Source organism: Lissotriton helveticus, chromosome 4_1 (genome assembly GCF_964261635.1).
Source record: "Lissotriton helveticus chromosome 4_1, aLisHel1.1, whole genome shotgun sequence".
NCBI classification, from domain to species: domain Eukaryota; kingdom Metazoa; phylum Chordata; class Amphibia; order Caudata; family Salamandridae; genus Lissotriton; species Lissotriton helveticus.
In genome coordinates, this window is record NC_136063.1 from 142,308,102 (window position 1) to 142,326,284 (window position 18,183).

The 18,183-nt window shown below is 46.4% G+C and overlaps 1 protein-coding gene across 14 annotated transcripts in view; it reads left to right on the top strand.

Moving 5' to 3' along the window:
• Positions 1–18,183, top strand: part of PLEC (plectin) — a 1,130,647-nt gene that overhangs the window by 903,881 nt on the left and 208,583 nt on the right. For all 14 annotated transcript variants that reach the window (XM_078686563.1, XM_078686567.1, XM_078686564.1 and 11 more), the window contains one exon: positions 9,475–9,536. In XM_078686563.1, coding sequence (XP_078542689.1) covers positions 9,475–9,536 — 62 coding nt within the window. The remainder of the gene's footprint in view (positions 1–9,474; positions 9,537–18,183) is intronic.

The window sequence follows — 18,183 nt, forward strand, 5'->3', positions numbered from 1 at the left end:
CAGGCATGACTAAGCCCAGATGCATGCGTACCATGCAGGCACACCAGAGGTACCTGGCGTGGAGGACCAATGAGGTTCCTGCCATGGCTCTGAATGCTGCCCCCCTTAAGGCAGGCAGGTCAGGGACTTCTAAATATAATGTATTCCTCCCAGAATGCAGGAGGCGTCTGAATGTTTTCTGTTTGAGGAGGGTTGTTGTTCTGGTAGGGTGAGGGGTGGGTGGATTTCCGGTGTCCTGCAGCTCTTGTTATGGGAAGTCTGGGGGGGGGGGGGGGGTGTAGAGCCCCTGAGCAGCTCTGCATTTGTTTCTGAAGGGATGTGTGTTTTCATGTTTGTTTGTTTGCTTCTGTTTTCATCCCTGTGCGTTTCTGGCTGGTGTGCACGGCTGTCTGGGGTCCACTCGGGCAGCTCTCCACCCCGGGAGGGACCGTTTCAGGAGAGGGGGTGGCAGATCCAGACGCGTGCCAGGCTGCGGGTGATCCTGCCCCCTCCATCCAGGCAATTACAGTCCACTTCTGGAAACAGCACATTACAGACCCCGCCGCCCTGCCTAACCCTCGGCTCCCGGTTTTCACCCCCTCAGCACATTCTGCCGCAGGAATGCGGGGCCGGGAGCAGGGGCCGCTGGCCCAGCCACGAGGCCTGTTTGGGAGCTGTTCACCTAGGATGAATGTCAGTTTCCAAGTCTTCCTTTATTTCCGTGCCCACCTCTACCTATTCTATACATTCTTTCACTTCTGTATGTCTGCCTAACCTTTGAACTGGATTTCGGTTCTTTCTTGCCAGCTGTCTCCTTCCTTGTGGCCCTTAATGTTCCGTCTTTCAGTTTCCTCTCCTTTCGGATCTTTCTAACTTCTTTCTTTCTTTCTAAGTTTCTTTCTCAAGTGGTTTGCTATTATGTCTTCTTTCTTTTATAGCTGTCCCTCTGAATTCATTTATCGTTCTTTGAACCCGTAGCCTTTTCTTGACGTCTTCTTTACTGAGGTCTCTCTTCACTTTCCTGTAGTCTTTCTTCCCTCACTCCGATGCCTCTCCACCTACTCTGGTCTCTCTTTATTGTTTATTTCTTCTGTTTGGCAGTTGTAATACAGCTCTCATACTCTTAACGTGAATCTCCCATCATGTTGTCTTCCCTTCAGTGCCTTTTATTGGGCTGTACTTTTTCTTTCCCGCTCTTTTCTCTGCACACGAGGCTGCCATGTGCAAGACTTCTGTGCATGGGGGCGTGGCTTGCGCGCCGCTGCAGTATGGCGGGTCGCGCTTGAGCTCCGTGGCAAGTCTGGCCCGTTGAGCTGCTGTCTCTTTCTTCAGCTGCCCCTACCGGCGGAAAAGTCACCATTTAGCGCCGAAGCATGAGGCGCGCTGCCTGAGGGTGTTTTTCTGTGCGTCTGGACACCGGCTGCATGTCTCTTGATATTTTCCTCGGAGGCGCTCGTTTACCTCACGAGCGGACGCCATCTTCCCGCTCTCCGCGCTGATTTCTCTTCTCCTCAGAGGCACCGCCTGGGCTACAACATTGCAATTTGTGGCAGATTTCCTTTCGTCTACAATATGATGCCAGCAATTGGTAACATTAATATTTTTTTTTCTATTGTATTTTGGCTGCCTGGCTGGGATTAAGCTGTTTTCTCTCAGGGCAGCTCTCTCATGTGTATGAATCTTCTTCCTACGAGCTTGTTACTGTGCTCCCCTGCGTTTTTGTAGCTGTGTTGCTTATTTTGGCTACTTGTCTTGCATATAAGTCCGCCGCTATTTATATTTTAGCGCTCATTCAGCTCAGTCTGCTATATCTATATTTTTTATGGTATAGTCTGCGCAGTTTCTCCTCTCTTTTTTCCTCAAAGTGGTTGTGCATTTTTTATTTCTGGAGGCTGCTTCTTTATGGCTGCGAATATGGGGCGTTCTTCGACCACTAAAGACTCAAAAGATGTTGGCACGTCGTTGAAAAGGCTTAAGTCACTATCTCCTACGCCTGACCCTCCTCAGTCAGAGGCCGCTTCAACGCTGGACACCATTTTGGCGCGCCTCAATGAAGTCCATGATATTGCGCAGTCCACGAAAACGAACACGGATTTATTACAAGTGGAGGTGGCTGCTATCAGAAATGACTTTAAGGCCCTCTCTCTTCGTGTATCCGCTACTGAATCACGGATCAGTTGTACAGAGGATGGTGTCCAGAAACACTCCAGATCCCTCAACCACTTGGAGCGCTCCATGGCGGCATTGCGCAGAGACTTAACTGAGCAGGAGGACCGTAACCGTAGATCTAATCTACGCATTTTTGGTCTGCCGGAAGATTCAGAGAAGTCATCCTCATCTATGATAGAGTTCTTGTCTCATTGGATTCCAGATACCTTGCAAATTTCTTTCCACAGAGACTTTGAAATTGAAAGAGCACACCGTGTTCCTACGTTTCGGTCTAAGACAGCTACCCAGCCGAGAGCAATCATTTTTAAACCATTGCGGCATCAGCATACTGAACTGATTCTATCTCATATGCGGAAAGCTAAACAAGTTTTTTGGGATGGTCACAGGATCTCCATTTCTCAGGACTTTGCCAGGGATACGGTTATCAGGAGGAAAGGATTCCTGAATCTTCGAAAACGTCTTTCTGAAATGGGTATTCCCTTTTCGTTTTCTGGCCCATCGAAATTCCGCATCACTTATAAAGGACGTTCTAGAATTTTCGAGGAGCCGGCTGATCTAACTACCTTCTTGGACAACCAGCTGGAGATCGAGATGGAGATTCAAAAGGCGACTTCACAGGCTCCTGGTGCCTCGGGCACTTGACCTATTTCCTTCTTTATCTTTGGTTGTATTTTTCTGTAGGAATGGTTTCCTCTTCTCTTCTGGTCGGTTTCTTGGCCGTCATTACCTTCCATGGATGTTCTTGATCTCTTCTGTTTTTTGTGTTTCCACCTATGTTTGTTCTATTCTTCTCTTTGACATCCACAATTGTTCGTTCCGTGTATTGCTCTCTTTTCTCTTGGTACCTCTTAGTATATCTTTCCAGCTTTTCTTCTTCTTCTATTTTCCTCTACTTCTCCAATTCGTTGGTCTTTATTCTTTCACTTTTACTTAACTCATTTTGTATCTTTCACTTGTTATTTGACATACTTTTCTATTTTCTTGCTGCCTATCTCTTACCAGTTACGGTGTTTTTTTTCATATGTATCATTCTCTACCCTTCTTTTTTTTCATTTTTTTTCTCCTACTATTCTGCTCTCTTCCTATCCTCTTCTTGCACATATCTACTGTTATTTTATATAGATGTAGTGTATTTACTGACCATGTAATTATTTGTTTCGGATATATATATTGCTTCTATTGCTTGTTTTGCATTACTCTAATGTTCATAGTTTTCCTCCTGTTTTTCTTTTTTTTCTTATCAGTTTTCTACTAATATTTAGGAATATAGTTATGTTTCTCGACATTGACTGTTCTTTTACTGTGCTTATACGATATTTTAGTTAAAATAAGTATATTTACATTATTATGCTGCTTTGCGGTACTGTTTTTGATTGTTACCAATTTGTTCTTTTTTTCCTGCTCACCGATTATTGTAGTTTTTGGGGCTATTGTTCTCAACTGTTTTTTGGGCTTGTTCGGGTCCTTGCTTGCCTTTCCACGTTCTCCCTAGTATGATGTGGGCCTTTTTTAGGCCTTCCCCCCTGCTTCTCCTCTCCTTCCTCTTTTCTCTCTTTTCTTCTCTTCTTTCTTTCTCTTTTTCTTGGATTTCCTACATGGACGCTCCCGTACTATCTCTTTTGTTTGCTGTCTGGCTCCTTGTATTCGTGATGTTCGTCCTCTTTCTGTCATTCAGGTTCTCTTTTTTTCTATTTTTTGTTTCCCTATGCCTGGTTTAAATGTATTATCCCTTAATGTTAAGGGTTTAAATCACCCGGTGAAGAGGTCGAAAATCTTAGACTACTGTAAGTCTTTGTCTTCTGATTTGGTTCTTTTTCAAGAGACCAAGGTTACTAACAAAGAGGCGTTGTTTCTACGGAAGGAGTGGGTTTCGGATGTTTGTTGTTCTGATGCCCTTGGTAAACGCAATGGAGTCATTACGCTGGTTTCAAAGAAGTCTGGTTTATCGATACTGTCTTCCGATCATGATTCGGAGGGTCGCTGGCTGTTGTCTAAGTTGTCGGATGGACAGCATGATTTGTATGTGATGAATATCTATGCTCCTAACGTTGATGATCCATCCTTCTGGAAATCGGTCACTACCAAATTAAATGACACCCCGCACTCTGGTAATCTCATTGTTGGTGGAGATTTCAACTTGCCAATGGATCCTCTTTTAGACAGGAATTCTGCCTTTCAGTTTCGTCCTCCTAAATCTCATAAACAAATGATCAACATGTGCTCCACTATTCATCTTCAAGATATTTGGCGTCTTCATAATCCCACTGGTAGTGATTTTTCTTTCTTCTCCTCGCCTCACTCTTCCTTCTCTCGTATTGACTATCTCCTGGTTCATTCTTCCCTAGTTTCATCTTCCTCTTCTCCGCTTATACATCCCATTTTGATCTCCGATCATGCTGCGGTAACTTTTACGTTGTCATCCTTTGCCCCTAAATCACGTGCTCGTTCGTGGAGATTAAATACCGAAGTATTGCATGATCCTTCTCAGGTTCATGAGTTTTCTGAGGCTATAGATACCTTTTTCCATGAAAACGAAGGTTCTGTTTCTTCCCCAATTGTTCTTTGGGACTCCTTTAAATGCACTTTCCGTGGTCAAGTTATTAAATGTATGTCCAAACGTAATGCAGATATTAAAAAGGAACTTACGGATTTGTCTTCTGATATTAAATCTCTGGAAGCTTCCTTTAGGCAATCTAAGGATCCTACTTGTTTACAACAAATAAAACTACTAAAATACAAATATAATACTATTGTTACAAAAAGAGCCTATATTGGGGTGCAAGCTCAGAAATCCAAGAAGCTGCTATTAAAAAATCGGGCTGGGAAACTTTTGGCGGCTACGTTAAAATTTCAGGATTTTTCTTTCAAATCTTCGCAAATTTCTTCCATTACTGACCACACAGGCTCTAAGAAATTCCAAACAGGGGAGATTCTTGAAGTGTTTCGTGATTTTTATACTAAGTTATATACTCCTTCTGCTCATTCCTCTTTTGAACAATGTCGAGATTTTTTAAATTCAGTTCCGATTCAATCGGTTTCTGATGATGATCGCTCTATTTTGAACCGGCCTATTTCTCCCGACGAAATCGTTTCTGCGATTCAAGCTACTCGTTCTGGCAAGGCTCCAGGCCCTGATGGTTATCCCATTTTATTTTATAAAACTTTTCTTCCTATGCTTGTCCCCAAATTGCAATCTGTTTTTGATTCCTTTGTTAAGAATGGAGCTGTTTCTGGTACGGCTGCCGAGGCTACCATAGTGGTGCTCCCGAAGGAAGGGAAGGATCATTCGGATCCTAAAAACTTCCGACCTATCTCTCTCCTTAACATGGAAGCTAAGATTTTTGCTAAAATCCTTGCCAGAAGGTTAGAATCCTTTATCCCTCATCTTGTGCACCCTTCCCAAACTGGTTTTGTGAAAGGACGTCTTGCGCGAGACAATGTCCGCACATTCTGTCATATTCTCGGGGCGGCTAAACGGTCTCATCTTCCCGCCGCGGCTGTGGCCCTGGATGCGGAAAAGGCCTTTGATAAGGTCTCTTGGCCTTTTCTTCGTGCTGTTTTGTGTGCGCATAACCTAGGCGAATCTTTCATTAATATGGTGATGTCCTTATATTCTCATCCTAAAGCTAACATTAGAGTCAATGGTGCTACATCTTCGTTTTTCGATCTTAATCAGGGTACCAGACAGGGATGTCCTTTATCCCCACTTTTATTCCTCCTTTCTATTGATCCCCTTCTTCGTTTGATTGAGTTACACCCTGACATCAAAGGTTTTTCTTTTGGGCCTCACTGTATTAAAACTGCTGCGTACGCAGATGATGTTCTCATCTTTTCAGACGATATCGCTTTGGCAATCCCTGCTATTTCTGATACCATTTCCTTATTCTCTTCGGTTTCGGGGTACACCCTCAATACAGATAAGACGGAAATGTTCCCTTTGAATGCATATTGTTTCCCTTCCCATATGGGCTCAGCGGGCTTTAAATGGCAATCTACACACCTGAAGTACTTAGGAATTTATTTTTGTTCTACATTGTCTGCCACTGCTGCCTACAATGAATCCCAGACTATCCTTAAAGTGCGTCGTCTTCTGGATACATGGTCTCCGAAACATATCTCATGGTGGGGTCGCCTTCAGACTCTCAAAATGATGATTACGCCGATTGTTAACTTTGTTTCATCCATGATTCCCCTCAAATTGTCAGATTCCTTCTTTCGCGAACTTGACACTATGACTTCTAAATTTTTGTGGAATGACAAACGTGCTCGCCTTGCTTACAAATTTTTGCGTCGTCCTTGTGATATGGGAGGTTGTAATTTTCCTGACTGGGAACGATACCAAATTGCCTTTTTGGCCTCTCAAGGTGCTTTATGGTTCTCTACGCCGGCTCTTCACGTTCCCTCTTGGCTGCTCATAGAACAGGAACTAGCATCCCCTTTGCCTCCCGCCTCTTTTTGCACCACTTCTACTTTCCATATTCTGTTTTCTCGTACTATCATTCTCGATACAATTGCTGCGATCAGGAAAGTAGACAAGAAGGTGGCGATTCCTTTGCATAAAACTAGGTGGTCATCGATCTGGCGAAACTCCAAAATTAAGCTTCTCATCACTCCTACTCTCATGTCCTATTGGGCACGTAAAGGGATTTCTCTTGTCCACCATCTCTATGGTGTTTCTGATGATCCATTACCCTTTTCTACCTTGGCTCAAAAGCATTCTTTAACAAACCTGGATTTTTATACTTTTCTTAAAATTAAGGTAGCTATTGCTAAAGTGCGCCTTCGTCCTACTTCTTCTACAATCTCACTCTTTCAGTTATGGATTAAATCTGGTCATGTCGCCTCCAAAATTTATAAATTTTTGTCTTCTGCTTCACTTCCTGCACAGACCGTTGCTCAACAAAAATGGCTACATCATTTTGACCATGCTATTACAGAGCATATTTCCCCTGATACTTGGCAATCAATTGGTACATTTTCTCTCCGTAATAAGATCGCGCCTTCTTTAATGCAGTCTAAGTTTTTCTCTATTAATCTTCTCCATTGGACACCTGTACGTCTTCATTCGCTTAATCTTAAAGATGACAACTTATGTTGGAGCTGCGGTTTGGTGGCGGGCGACTTTCCTCATATGTTTTTCCATTGCTCCTTGCTTCAACCTTTCTGGAACCTCATCCAGAAGCATCTCTCTCTTATCTTTGATTGTGAGCTCCAACTCTCCTTCCCCTTAATCTTACTAGGTCCACTGGCGGCCCCTACTCCTCTCCCTTTAGATCCATTGGAGTTGCAGTTGTTAGATCTTCTCCTGACTGTCGCGGTGAAAATTATTCTTATGGAGTGGAAATCCTTTTCATCGGTTTCTTATCATACGTGGTGGGCCTGGGTCTCCTTTTTACGCAGTGCACACACTTCTGTTGATCAAGCTCACCTCTCTCCTTCTATTTCTAGTGGAGTGTGGCAGGCTTTGGATGATTATATGGAGTTGTCTTCCAAAGGGTTGGTTCCTCAATTTCCTTTTGATGTACTGGCATAATTATTGTTTCTTATTGGTCTTTTGGCGGGGGTGGTCCTGTGGGAATCCGTCTTTTTTATCTTACTTCTTCTCTTTTTTCTTTCCTGTCTTCTTTTCCCATTCATCTTCTCTTCACTCTTTCTCTTTTCTCCTCTCTTTTTCTTTTCTGTTCCCTCCCCTATCCCCTTCTCCTCATTTTGATAAGTGATACGTTTGTTTTATTGCCTTGATAGAGGCTTTTCCTTAACTGCAATTTATATTTCTCATGGGCTAATGTCCCTTGTGTATCTTTATTCTCTTAGTTTACTTATTGATTTTAGCCCTTATTGCATATGTCTCTTGCATTGAGTGTATCACTTGTATTGTATTTTCTATTCATTATCCTTACCGTTATTCTCATTAATAAAAATTTTCTTGAAATCAAAAAAGACTTCTGTGCATGATTCACAGGTCCCAGTATTTCCTTCATCCATGGCGGTGAGTGAGTCACGGTCTTCCCTCCAGATGTTATCCGGACCTACCCTCTCCCGCCTTCTCACAGTGCTGGCAACTACTTACTTTTCACTCCTCCGAGTCCCGCAATCCTTTCGACTCCCAGGGAACTTCAACCCTCCTCTGCTCTTTACTGTGTCCGAATGGCTCACTCTGGCAAGCTTGCGCCCTAGCTCCATGTTTTTCACTATTGCCCAGTATGCCCCCTTCGCCTGGTGCGAGTTCTCGACTCTGTTTCTTGGCACTCACTGGTGACTCGTCTGTTGCATGTCTCATCTGCGGCAAGTGAGCCTTGTATTGTATGGCAACATTTATAAAACAATTACGTACCCCTACGTGGGATCCAGAGACACCTACCTACATGGGTAGCTGGTAAATTCCTGCTTGTTCTGTTGTCTCCCGATGGTCTATAATGGTGTACTTTGGGTCTCTTTTTGCCTATGGCTGTTATTGGCACTTGCTGGGTTTTCTTCCAGATGGCCTTAAAGGTGCTTGTTGGGTCTTCCAGTCTGTATTGCAGGACCAGAAAATCAAAGAGCAGGGCTCCAGGCTGACTTTATTAATGCAAACGATTTGTTGGTGATATGGACATGGTTTTAAGAAGTATTTAGAATGGAACAAGTATTGATCCTTACCTGATTGTAAAACTGGTCGCAGTTGTAAGGTGGCCATTAATATCTGATTCTGAGGAAGACCACATCTTTGTCCAGCTTGCAAGTTTTTGAGTTGGAATTGCAATTTTTTTTATATGGGCAACATATGTCCTGAAGAAGGTGGGAGTAGACCAGTGTTTCCATCGAAACACCACATCAGGAGTCTTCTATTTTCCACCACATCGATATAAAAATAATGATTGCATGAGATATAATTTTGTTTGTGGAATGGGAAGAGTTAGGATTTAATGGTGAAGACGGTTTAATGTGCCTCTATGATATGTGATTCAAGGGAATTGTTTTAATATGCAATTAAGTTGTGTTGAAAATAAAAATGACTATATATGTTTATATAAAACTACAGGAATATTATTTTATTAGTAATATGCAGTATTTATAGATTTGAGCAAAAAAGATACTTACTGTAGAGCCTAAAATGATCGTATAGCGGGTATGGGGGATAAATATGTGTGATGTGGCGTTTGTGTGGTCTGTTTCCAATTGGCTGTTATGGGGCTTGCAGCGTCTTCTTTCGAGGGGCTCTAATGGCGATTGCTGAGTCTCCATCCAATGGGCATGTAATGTTTCTCTCATCCCTATGCCTTATTTTGGAAATGTATGATGTGCTCCAAGCCTAGGCTGACAGTCTTCTTATTTGCATTATTTCAGATGAACGAGACAGAGTGCAGAAGAAAACATTCACAAAATGGGTCAACAAACACCTGATAAAGGTAAGACAGCATGCCTCTGTTGAGTGAGAGGGCTCTTGCGTGGGTGGGAGCTGTTTTCAATTCTTCCATGTGAAATGTAACGTTTAACGTTTTCCTGGCACAAAGAATCACAGTTCTATGTCCTTAACTTCAGCTTACTGATGGGGGCTTTCAGCCTTCCAGTGGTCTATTGTTGTCTCATTCACATTTTTCTTCCACCACTACAACATGGGACAGCCCACTTCTGCCATTGGCTAACTTCACTTTGAGTGACACCATTCTGCTATTTCACAAAGCGTACACCCACAAAGTAGTTCCCTTCAGTGCCAGTGGCTACTATTGCAATGTAACTAATATGCCTTGGTATGTGGCACTTTGTAGGCATTTTTGGGAGGTACAGCATATTAATGAATATTTTCTAACTTTTTTTATCTGAGTGTGTCAAACTGTACAGGGTTTAACTGCAGTATGGGGGCTGCCCACCTGCTGGACATTTCAAAGGGATTTATGGTAAAAAACGATAGCAAAAATGCTCAAGAAATGTCAAGTACTGTTTCACATTGTAAAGAAATTTTTGTCTGGAAACTCATGATTTTGTTAATTTTTTTATTGACACTTTTAGAATTCTGTTTCTTACTGGTAATTTCATAGATTTTATTATTATTATTTTGGGGAGGGGGGCATGCAGGGCAATATATTTGGTTGTTCACTTCCCTGATGCTCTTGAGGGGAGATATGTTCCTTTACTAGCCATTGAATTAGCCTTTTTGAGGGGGGCCCTAGAACTGGACATTCCATTAACCCGTTGGACGCTCATGACGAGCTCAGCTCGTCATGAGCCACGGTGCTCGTGTGCTCATGACGAGCTGAGCTCGTCATAACGGTCCGGACGCTCACATGCGGGGCTAATTCCCCCCGCTGTGCTGAACGTTCTTAAGAAACGGGTGTGGCCGTGACGAGCTCAGCTCGTCATGAGCACACGGCCACCGTGGCTCATGACGAGCTGAACTCGTCACGAGCACCGGGGCGCTGTGCGCGCCCCCGGCCCCCCAGCACAGCGGGGGAATTACCCCCGCGGCCAATGGGTTAACCTGTTTTTGGGGCACGTACGTGCCAGTACCCACACAGTTTAGAAGATCCCACAGTAAAGGCACGTGGTTACCACTTTTGGAGATGGCCCAGTACTAATCCTTTCATTTCATTTGTTAGGAGGGGCCCCTCGTACTTGCATTTTCCTGCCTTTGTCTGCCCTTCAGAGGTTTGGCTCGCGCAGGCTGTTAATACAATCAAGTTGTCTGCTGTGAGTCAGGCTGGAAGGACGCCCGGCCGCGCCCTTCCGCGTGGCGCGAGATGAGAGGCGACGGCCCACGCCATGGCACGTGGGGCGCGTTCCCGCACGTCTCAGGAAATGCATCCGTCACGCTCTGCCCTTTATTATGAGGATCCCAGACTGGCATCTTCTCTCTTGGTTGGGGGGGGTGTCTGCCGAGGGTGCCAGGCCACATCTGAAGGATCCTTGTAGCTGCGAAAGCACCGAGGGGCATTGGAGACACAGGGCACCGAGGCCCCCCGAGGACATAGGGCACAGCATGGCATTAGAGAGTCTGCTGTAGGGACATGGCAAGGTAGAGCATTGTAGGCACATGGCAAGGAGTCTATTATAGAGCCCCCACGTCCCCCGAGCACACAGGGCACAGTTGGGCATTGCAGAGTGTATGCACTAAATTCAGGGCACAGCTGGGCACTGCAGTGGTTCGGCTGGATAACTATGGCATAGATTAGTTAATCGGGGGTCTCCATCTTTTTCTGTACTGATAGCTACTCATGTTCAATGAAATGCATTGGGAGCTACTAATATTATTAGTGTTGTATAATCTCAATTTTGTTATATGTATATTAATTCAACCAAGCAAAAGCTTTCTAATTTAATAAGCTGGGCTGCACGCAGGTGAGCTACTCAGAGGTAGCTGGAGAGCTAGAGTAGCTCACGAGCTACTAGTTGGAGACCGTGACAGGGAAAAGCTGATCACAGCAGACTTTATACACTGCATATGCAGGACAAAGCTGGGCATTGCAGAGTTTATACGCTGCAGATGTAGGGCAGAGCTGAGCATTGCAGAGTTTATACCCTGCAGATGCAGGGCACAGCTGAGCATTGCAGAGTTCATACACTGCAGATGCAGGACACAGCTGGGCATTGCAGTTTATACACTGCAGATGCAGGGAACAGCTTGGTACAGCAGAGTTTATACACTGCAGGTACAGGACACAGCTTGGCACAGCAGAGTTTATACACTGCAGATGCAGGGCACAGTTGGGCATTGCAGAGTTTATGCACTGTAAATGCAGGGCACAGCTGGGCATTGCAGTGGTTCTGCTGGACACACATGGCATAGCAGAGTATATACACTGCAGATGCAGGGTACAGCTGGGCATTGCAAAGCTTATACACTGCAGATGCAGGGCACAGCTGGGCATTGCTGAGTTTATACAGTGTAGATGCATGGCATAGCTGGGCATTGCAGAGATTATACATTGCAAATGCAAGGCACAGCTGGGCATTGCAGAGTTTACACTGTGTAGATGCAGGGAACAGCTGGGCATTGCACAGTTTATACACTGCAGATGCAGGGCACAGCTGGGCATTGCGGAGTTTATACAGTGTAGATGCATGGCATAGCTGGGCATTGCAGAGATTATACATTGCAAATGCAGGGCACAGCTGGGCATTGCGGAGTTTATACAGTGTAGATGCATGGCATAGCTGGGCATTGCAGAGATTATACATTGCAAATGCAGGGCACAGCTGGGCATTGCAGAGTTTACACTGTGTAGATGCAGGGAACAGCTGGGCATTGCACAGTTTATACACTGCAGATGCAGGACACAGCTAGGCATTGCGGAGTTTATACAGTCTAGATGCATGGCATAGCTGGGCATTGCAGAGATTATACATTGCAAATGCAGGGCACAGCTGGGCATTGCAGAGTTTACACTGTGTAGATGCAGGGAACAGCTGGGCATTGCACAGTTTATACACTGCAGATGCAGGGCACAGCTAGGCATTGCGGAGTTTATATAGTGTTGATGCATGGCATAGCTGGGCATTGCAGAGATTATACATTGCAAATGCAGGGCACAGTTGGGCATTGCAGAGTTTATACTGTGTAGATGCAGGGAACAGCTGGGCATTGCACAGTTTATACACTGCAGATGCAGGGCACAGCTAGGCATTGCGGAGTTTATACAGTGTAGATGCATGGCATAGCTGGGCATTGCAGAGATTATACATTGCAAATACAGGGCACAGCTGGGCATTGCAGAGTTTACACTGTGTAGATGCAGGGAACAGCTGGGCATTGCACAGTTTATACACTGCAGATGCAGGGCACAGCTAGGCATTGCGGAGTTTATACAGTGTAGATGCATGGCATAGCTGGGCATTGCAGAGATTATACATTGCAAATGCAGGGCACAGTTGGGCATTGCAGAGTTTATACTGTGTAGATGCAGGGAACAGCTGGGCATTGCACAGTTTATACACTGCAGATGCAGGGCACAGCTGGGCATTGCGGAGTTTATACTGTGTAGATGGATGGTACAGCTGAGCATTGCAAAGCTTACACACTGCAGATGCAGGGCACAGCTGGGCATTGCAGAGTTTATACTGTGTAGATGCATGGCATAGCTGGGCATTGCAGAGATTATACATTGCAAATGCAGGGCACAGCTGGGCATTGCAGAGTTTATGCACTGTAGATGCAGGGAACAGCTGGGCTTTGCACAGTTTATACCATGTAGATTCATGGCATAGCTGGGCATTGCAGAGTGTATACACTGCAGACTCAGGGCACAACTGGGCATTTCAGAGTAGGCACAGCTGAGCATTGCAGAAGTTCTCCTGTAGATGCAGGGCACAGCTTGGCACTGCACAGAGTACGCTGTACACTCAAGGCACGTCAGGGCATTGCATTAATTTCACTGCAGACACCCTGCAGCACGTGACGTTATAGGGACTCCTTTTGTGGTATAGGGCACACCAGGAAAGTGCGGAGGTTCTTTAAGAGCACACTGCACTATAGGATGACGGTGAGAAAATATTTATAAAGTGGGCTAAAGACAGACCGGCTTCTTGGCCCTGTTTGGAGAGTCAGTGAAAGGTCGTCAAAGACAAAAAATTAGCAAACTGCCTGGGTCTTTGGGGCACTATTAGAGGGTGACTGGTCATAGTACACAGCTGTCCACAGGGATGGACCAAGGATCCCCACAGGATTAGTTCCCTGATCCCAGGTTCAGACCGGTTCTCTTGGAACGAGGAACGCTGAGCTCAGGCCTGGGCTCTGCGCGGAGGAGCTGTAATGACAGCAGGTCAGTGCCAGCTCATGAATGGTGCATTGCACATGGATGCACTGGTGTCTTCACCAAGGGCTTCCCCGTCACTGTTCACAGATGGCGAGGACCTCTCCTCACTCAAGAGAGACATTCCTGACGTTGGCTCGAGTTGTGCTCCCAGTCCAGAGCTCTGGGGTCTGATACCTCAAGCCACTGTATGATCCCCGCATACTTGAAGCCTTTCGAGGCGGTCGCACCTTCACCTATCTGGCTTCCAAACCGCGGAACGCATTGCGGTTCAGTTTGCGCTGCAGCCCTTCAGAATCACTTTTCAGACTCGATCTCAAAACCTTTTTGTTTGATACCTCTCTTATGGCTCTATAATCTTTAGTTTCCCGCTTTACTTTCGTGTGCGTTCCGCTAGCGCCGGGACACCTCCTTGAAGGTAGCTGTATGCTATATAAATTCCAAGAAAGTGAAACATTGAAAACTGTGTCGGCAGCCGGAGCGATGGGCTGTGCGACAAGCATAGCCCAAGTCTCTTCTGATAGGAGGGAAGGGTGCAAGCAGAGCAGCAGTGGCGTCACTGGGGTTGGTGTCACCCGGTGCGGGTAACTCATGGTGTCACCCCCTCACGACTTACCGCATGGACCACCTCTGTCGGAAATGTACGGTGCTAGGTACTGTCTTACTCCCTCTAGCTCCCTCTCTCTGTCTTACTCCCTCTAGCTCCCTCTCTCTGTCTAGCTCCCTCTCTCTTGCTCCCTCTAGCTCCCTCGGTCTCCCTCTCTCTCGGTCTTACTCCCTCTAGCTCCCTCTCTCTCTTACTCCCTCTAGCTCCCCCTCTCTGTCAAGAGCCCTCTAGCTCACTCTCTCTCTGTCTTACTCCCTCTCTCTGTCTAGCTCCCTCTCTCTCTGTCTTGCTCCCTCTAGCTCCCTCTGTCTCTCTCTCTCTGTCTTACTCCCTCTAGCTCCCTCTCTCTGTCTTACTCCCTCTAGCTCCATCTCTCTGTCTAGCTCCCTCTAGCTCCCTCTCTCTCTCTTACTCCCTCTAGCTCCCTCTCCCTCTGTCTTGCTCCCTCTCTCTCTATCTTATTTCCTCTAGCTCCCTCTCTCTGTCTAGCTCCCTCTCTCCCTGTCTTACTCCCTCTGTCTCCCTCTCTGTCTTACTCCCTCTAGCTCCCTCTCTCTCTGTCTTACTCCCTATAGCTCCCTCTCTGTCTTACTCCCTATAGCTCCCTCTCTCTGGCTTGCTCACTCTAGCTCCCTGTAGCTCCCTCTCTCTCTATCTTACTCCCTCTAGCTCCCTCTCTCTGTTTAGCTCCCTCTCTCGCTGTCTTACTCTCTCTAGCTCCCTCTCTCTCTGTCTTACTCCCTCTAGCTCCCTCTCTCTTGCTCCCTCTCGCTCCCTCGGTCTCCCTCTCTCTCGGTCTTACTCCCTCTAGCTCGCTCTCTCTCTGTCTTACTCCCTCTAGCTCCTCTCTCAGTCTTCCTCCCTCTAGCTCCCTCTCTCTCTCTTACTCCCTCTAGCTCCCTCTCTCTCTGTCTTGTTCCCTCTCTCTCTATCTTACTCCCTCTAGCTCGCTCTCTCTGTCTAGCTCCCTCTCTCTCTGTCTTTCTCCCTCTAGCTCCCTCTGACTCCCTCTCTCTCTGTCGTACTCCCTCTAGCTCCCTCTCTCTGTCTAGCTCCCTCTAGCTCCCTCTCTCTCTTACTCCCTCTAGCTCCCTCTCTCTGTCTAGCTCCCTCTAGGCGCCCTCTCTCTCTGTCTTGCTCCCTCTAGCTCCCTCTACTCTTATTCCGTCTAGCTCCCTCTCTCTCTGTCTTGCTCCCTCTCTCTCTGTCTTGCTCCCTCTAGCTCCCTCTCTCTCTATCGTACTCCCTCTAGCTCCCTCTCTCTGTCTAGCTCCCTCTCTCTCTCTCTCTCTCTCTGTCTTCCTTCCTCTAGCTACCTCTGTCTCCCTCTCTCTGTCTTACTCCCTCTAGCTCCCTCTCTCTCTGTCTTTCTCACTCTAGCTCCCTCTCTCTCTGTCTTTCTCACTCTAACTCTCTCTCTCCTTACTCCCTCTAGCTCCCTCTCTCTCGCACATTAAACCCGGGGGGGGGGGGGGCAGGACCCCCCCCCCCTTTTACACTCTCTGCCGCTTTCATGTGGTTTCTCTTTTAAAGCTTTTCAAGATGCAAAAAGAAATCTGTGTACAAGGCACCAGCGAGTTTGTAGACGTGAGAATTTACGGTATGAAACAGCTAAAGTAAAAGCTAATTTCCAAGCGGTTAATACCCCCCCTCCCCGGCCCCCCCTCTTTAGCACCGTGTCTTTTTCCATATAAATGGCGGGGGCCCCTCATTACTACACTTTTCAAACTTTAACTAATGAGAACATTTTAATTCGAATAGGTGAGAAAGTATCTCTGTTCGCTTTTGTTTTTAAAGCGGATCGAGTCTCTCCGAGGCCATCGGGTGCGGTGCAGGGGGTGCCATGTACAGAGGCCTGCTGGGGGGGGGGGCGCAACCAGATGGTGTCACCCCCATGTGAGGGTGTCACCCGGTGCGGTCCGCACCCCCCGCACCCCCCTAGTGACGCCACAGGGGGGACGGCTGCATTTAGAACTTGGAGCTTTTAAGGCTGATGATGTAGTTATCGCTGTGATCTTTCTTTACCACTTCTGTTTCAAATGTGCTTTTTTTTTAACTTACTGTATTCAATAGTGTGAATTATATCTCTATGTTAACTTAGGCTGCATGTTATTGTTACTTTTTAATGAACTATTTTAGAGCATGAACGTGCGATGATATCTGAATAAAAATGCTTTGGAAAGTAACAGTAGGATGTAGAAGTACTTAGTGTGGTAGGAGCATGTTCAGGAGCTTCTATGTCCTTTGGGAGGTGCCAGTATCCTGGAGAAGTTCTTTTATACCATGGGAGGGTGCAAGAGGCACAATGAGCTCTTGAAGCATATGGCCTCTCGCATCGGGCGAGATGAGCTCTTGAATCGTATGAGAGGTAGTGTTGGGCGGGATGAGCTCTTGAATCGTATGGGAGGTAGCGTCAGGCGGGATGAGCTCTTGAATCGTATGAGAGGTAGCGTCCGGCGGGATGAGCTCTTGAATCGTATGGGAGGTAGCGTCCGGCGGGATGAGCTTTTGAATCGTACGTCAGGCGGGATGAGCTCTTGAATCGTATGGGAGGTAGCGTCAGACGGGATGAACTCTTGGGAGGTAGCATCAGGCGGGGTGAGCTCTTGAATCGTATGAGAGGTAGCATCGGGCGGGATGAGCTCTTGAATCGTATAAGAAATAGCGTCCGGCTTGAAAGAAGTGGCCCAATTAGGGTCACCCGCATCACTTACGACCACCTCTATGCCTTCCCAATGAATGAAGTCGGTCAGACAGTAGAGAATACAAGCCAGTTAGTTTATTGGTAATACGCTGTAGCGGAGCCCAGTCTGACCAGTCTTCTGAGATGACTGCCGAGGGACTGACCCCCGTCCACACGGTATCACAAAATGTACATTTCCAACACCTCTAGAGTCCCGCCCAAACTGGAATTTTCCAGCTCAGGCCATGGTGAACAAAGAAGGCAAACCAGGATGAGTCATGGCACAGGGCTGGGTACATGCTATCTCGACCCTAAGGCCTTTCGGCCGGTGTCTACCCTTCTAAGATATGGGAATGAGTCTATCTAACAGTAAAGGTATGAAACAATAGATAGTACAAACTGGAGGCGCAGGGGCATCCTTTCTGCTGAGGCAAGCATTACGAGACAGAAGCTCGATCCTAGTTACAGAACAAGATTGCATCAATAAAGCTGGCGCCATGAATGCTAACTTAACACGGAATAGAGTTTGAGCATAGCAAAGGGAGCATTTCAATTGGGTGCATCACGGAAATAACATTTCAAATCTAACAAGTTCTTGAATCGTATGAGAAGTAGCGCCGGGTGGGATGAGCTCTTGAATCATATGGGAGGTAGTTACAGGCTAGATGAACTCTTGAATTGTATGGGAGGTAGCAAAAGGTTGAATGAGCTCTAGAATTGTATGGGAGGTAACGATGGGCTGGATGAACTCTAGAATTGTATGGGAGGTAGCTTTGGGCTGGACGAACTCTGGAATCGAATGGAAGGTAGCGACCGGCTGCCTGAACTCTTAAACTGTGTGGGAGGTAGTGAGAGGCTGAATTTGCTCTTAAATCGTATGGGACGTAGCGACCGGCTGAATAAATAGTGGAGCCCGATAGGACACAAATGAGGTGTGTTCACTGGAGAAGTTCTTGAATGTACTTCTGGGCAGCAGGACGTTGTATCCTCTTTGGGGCTCCGAGGTGTGTGCTTCCTTC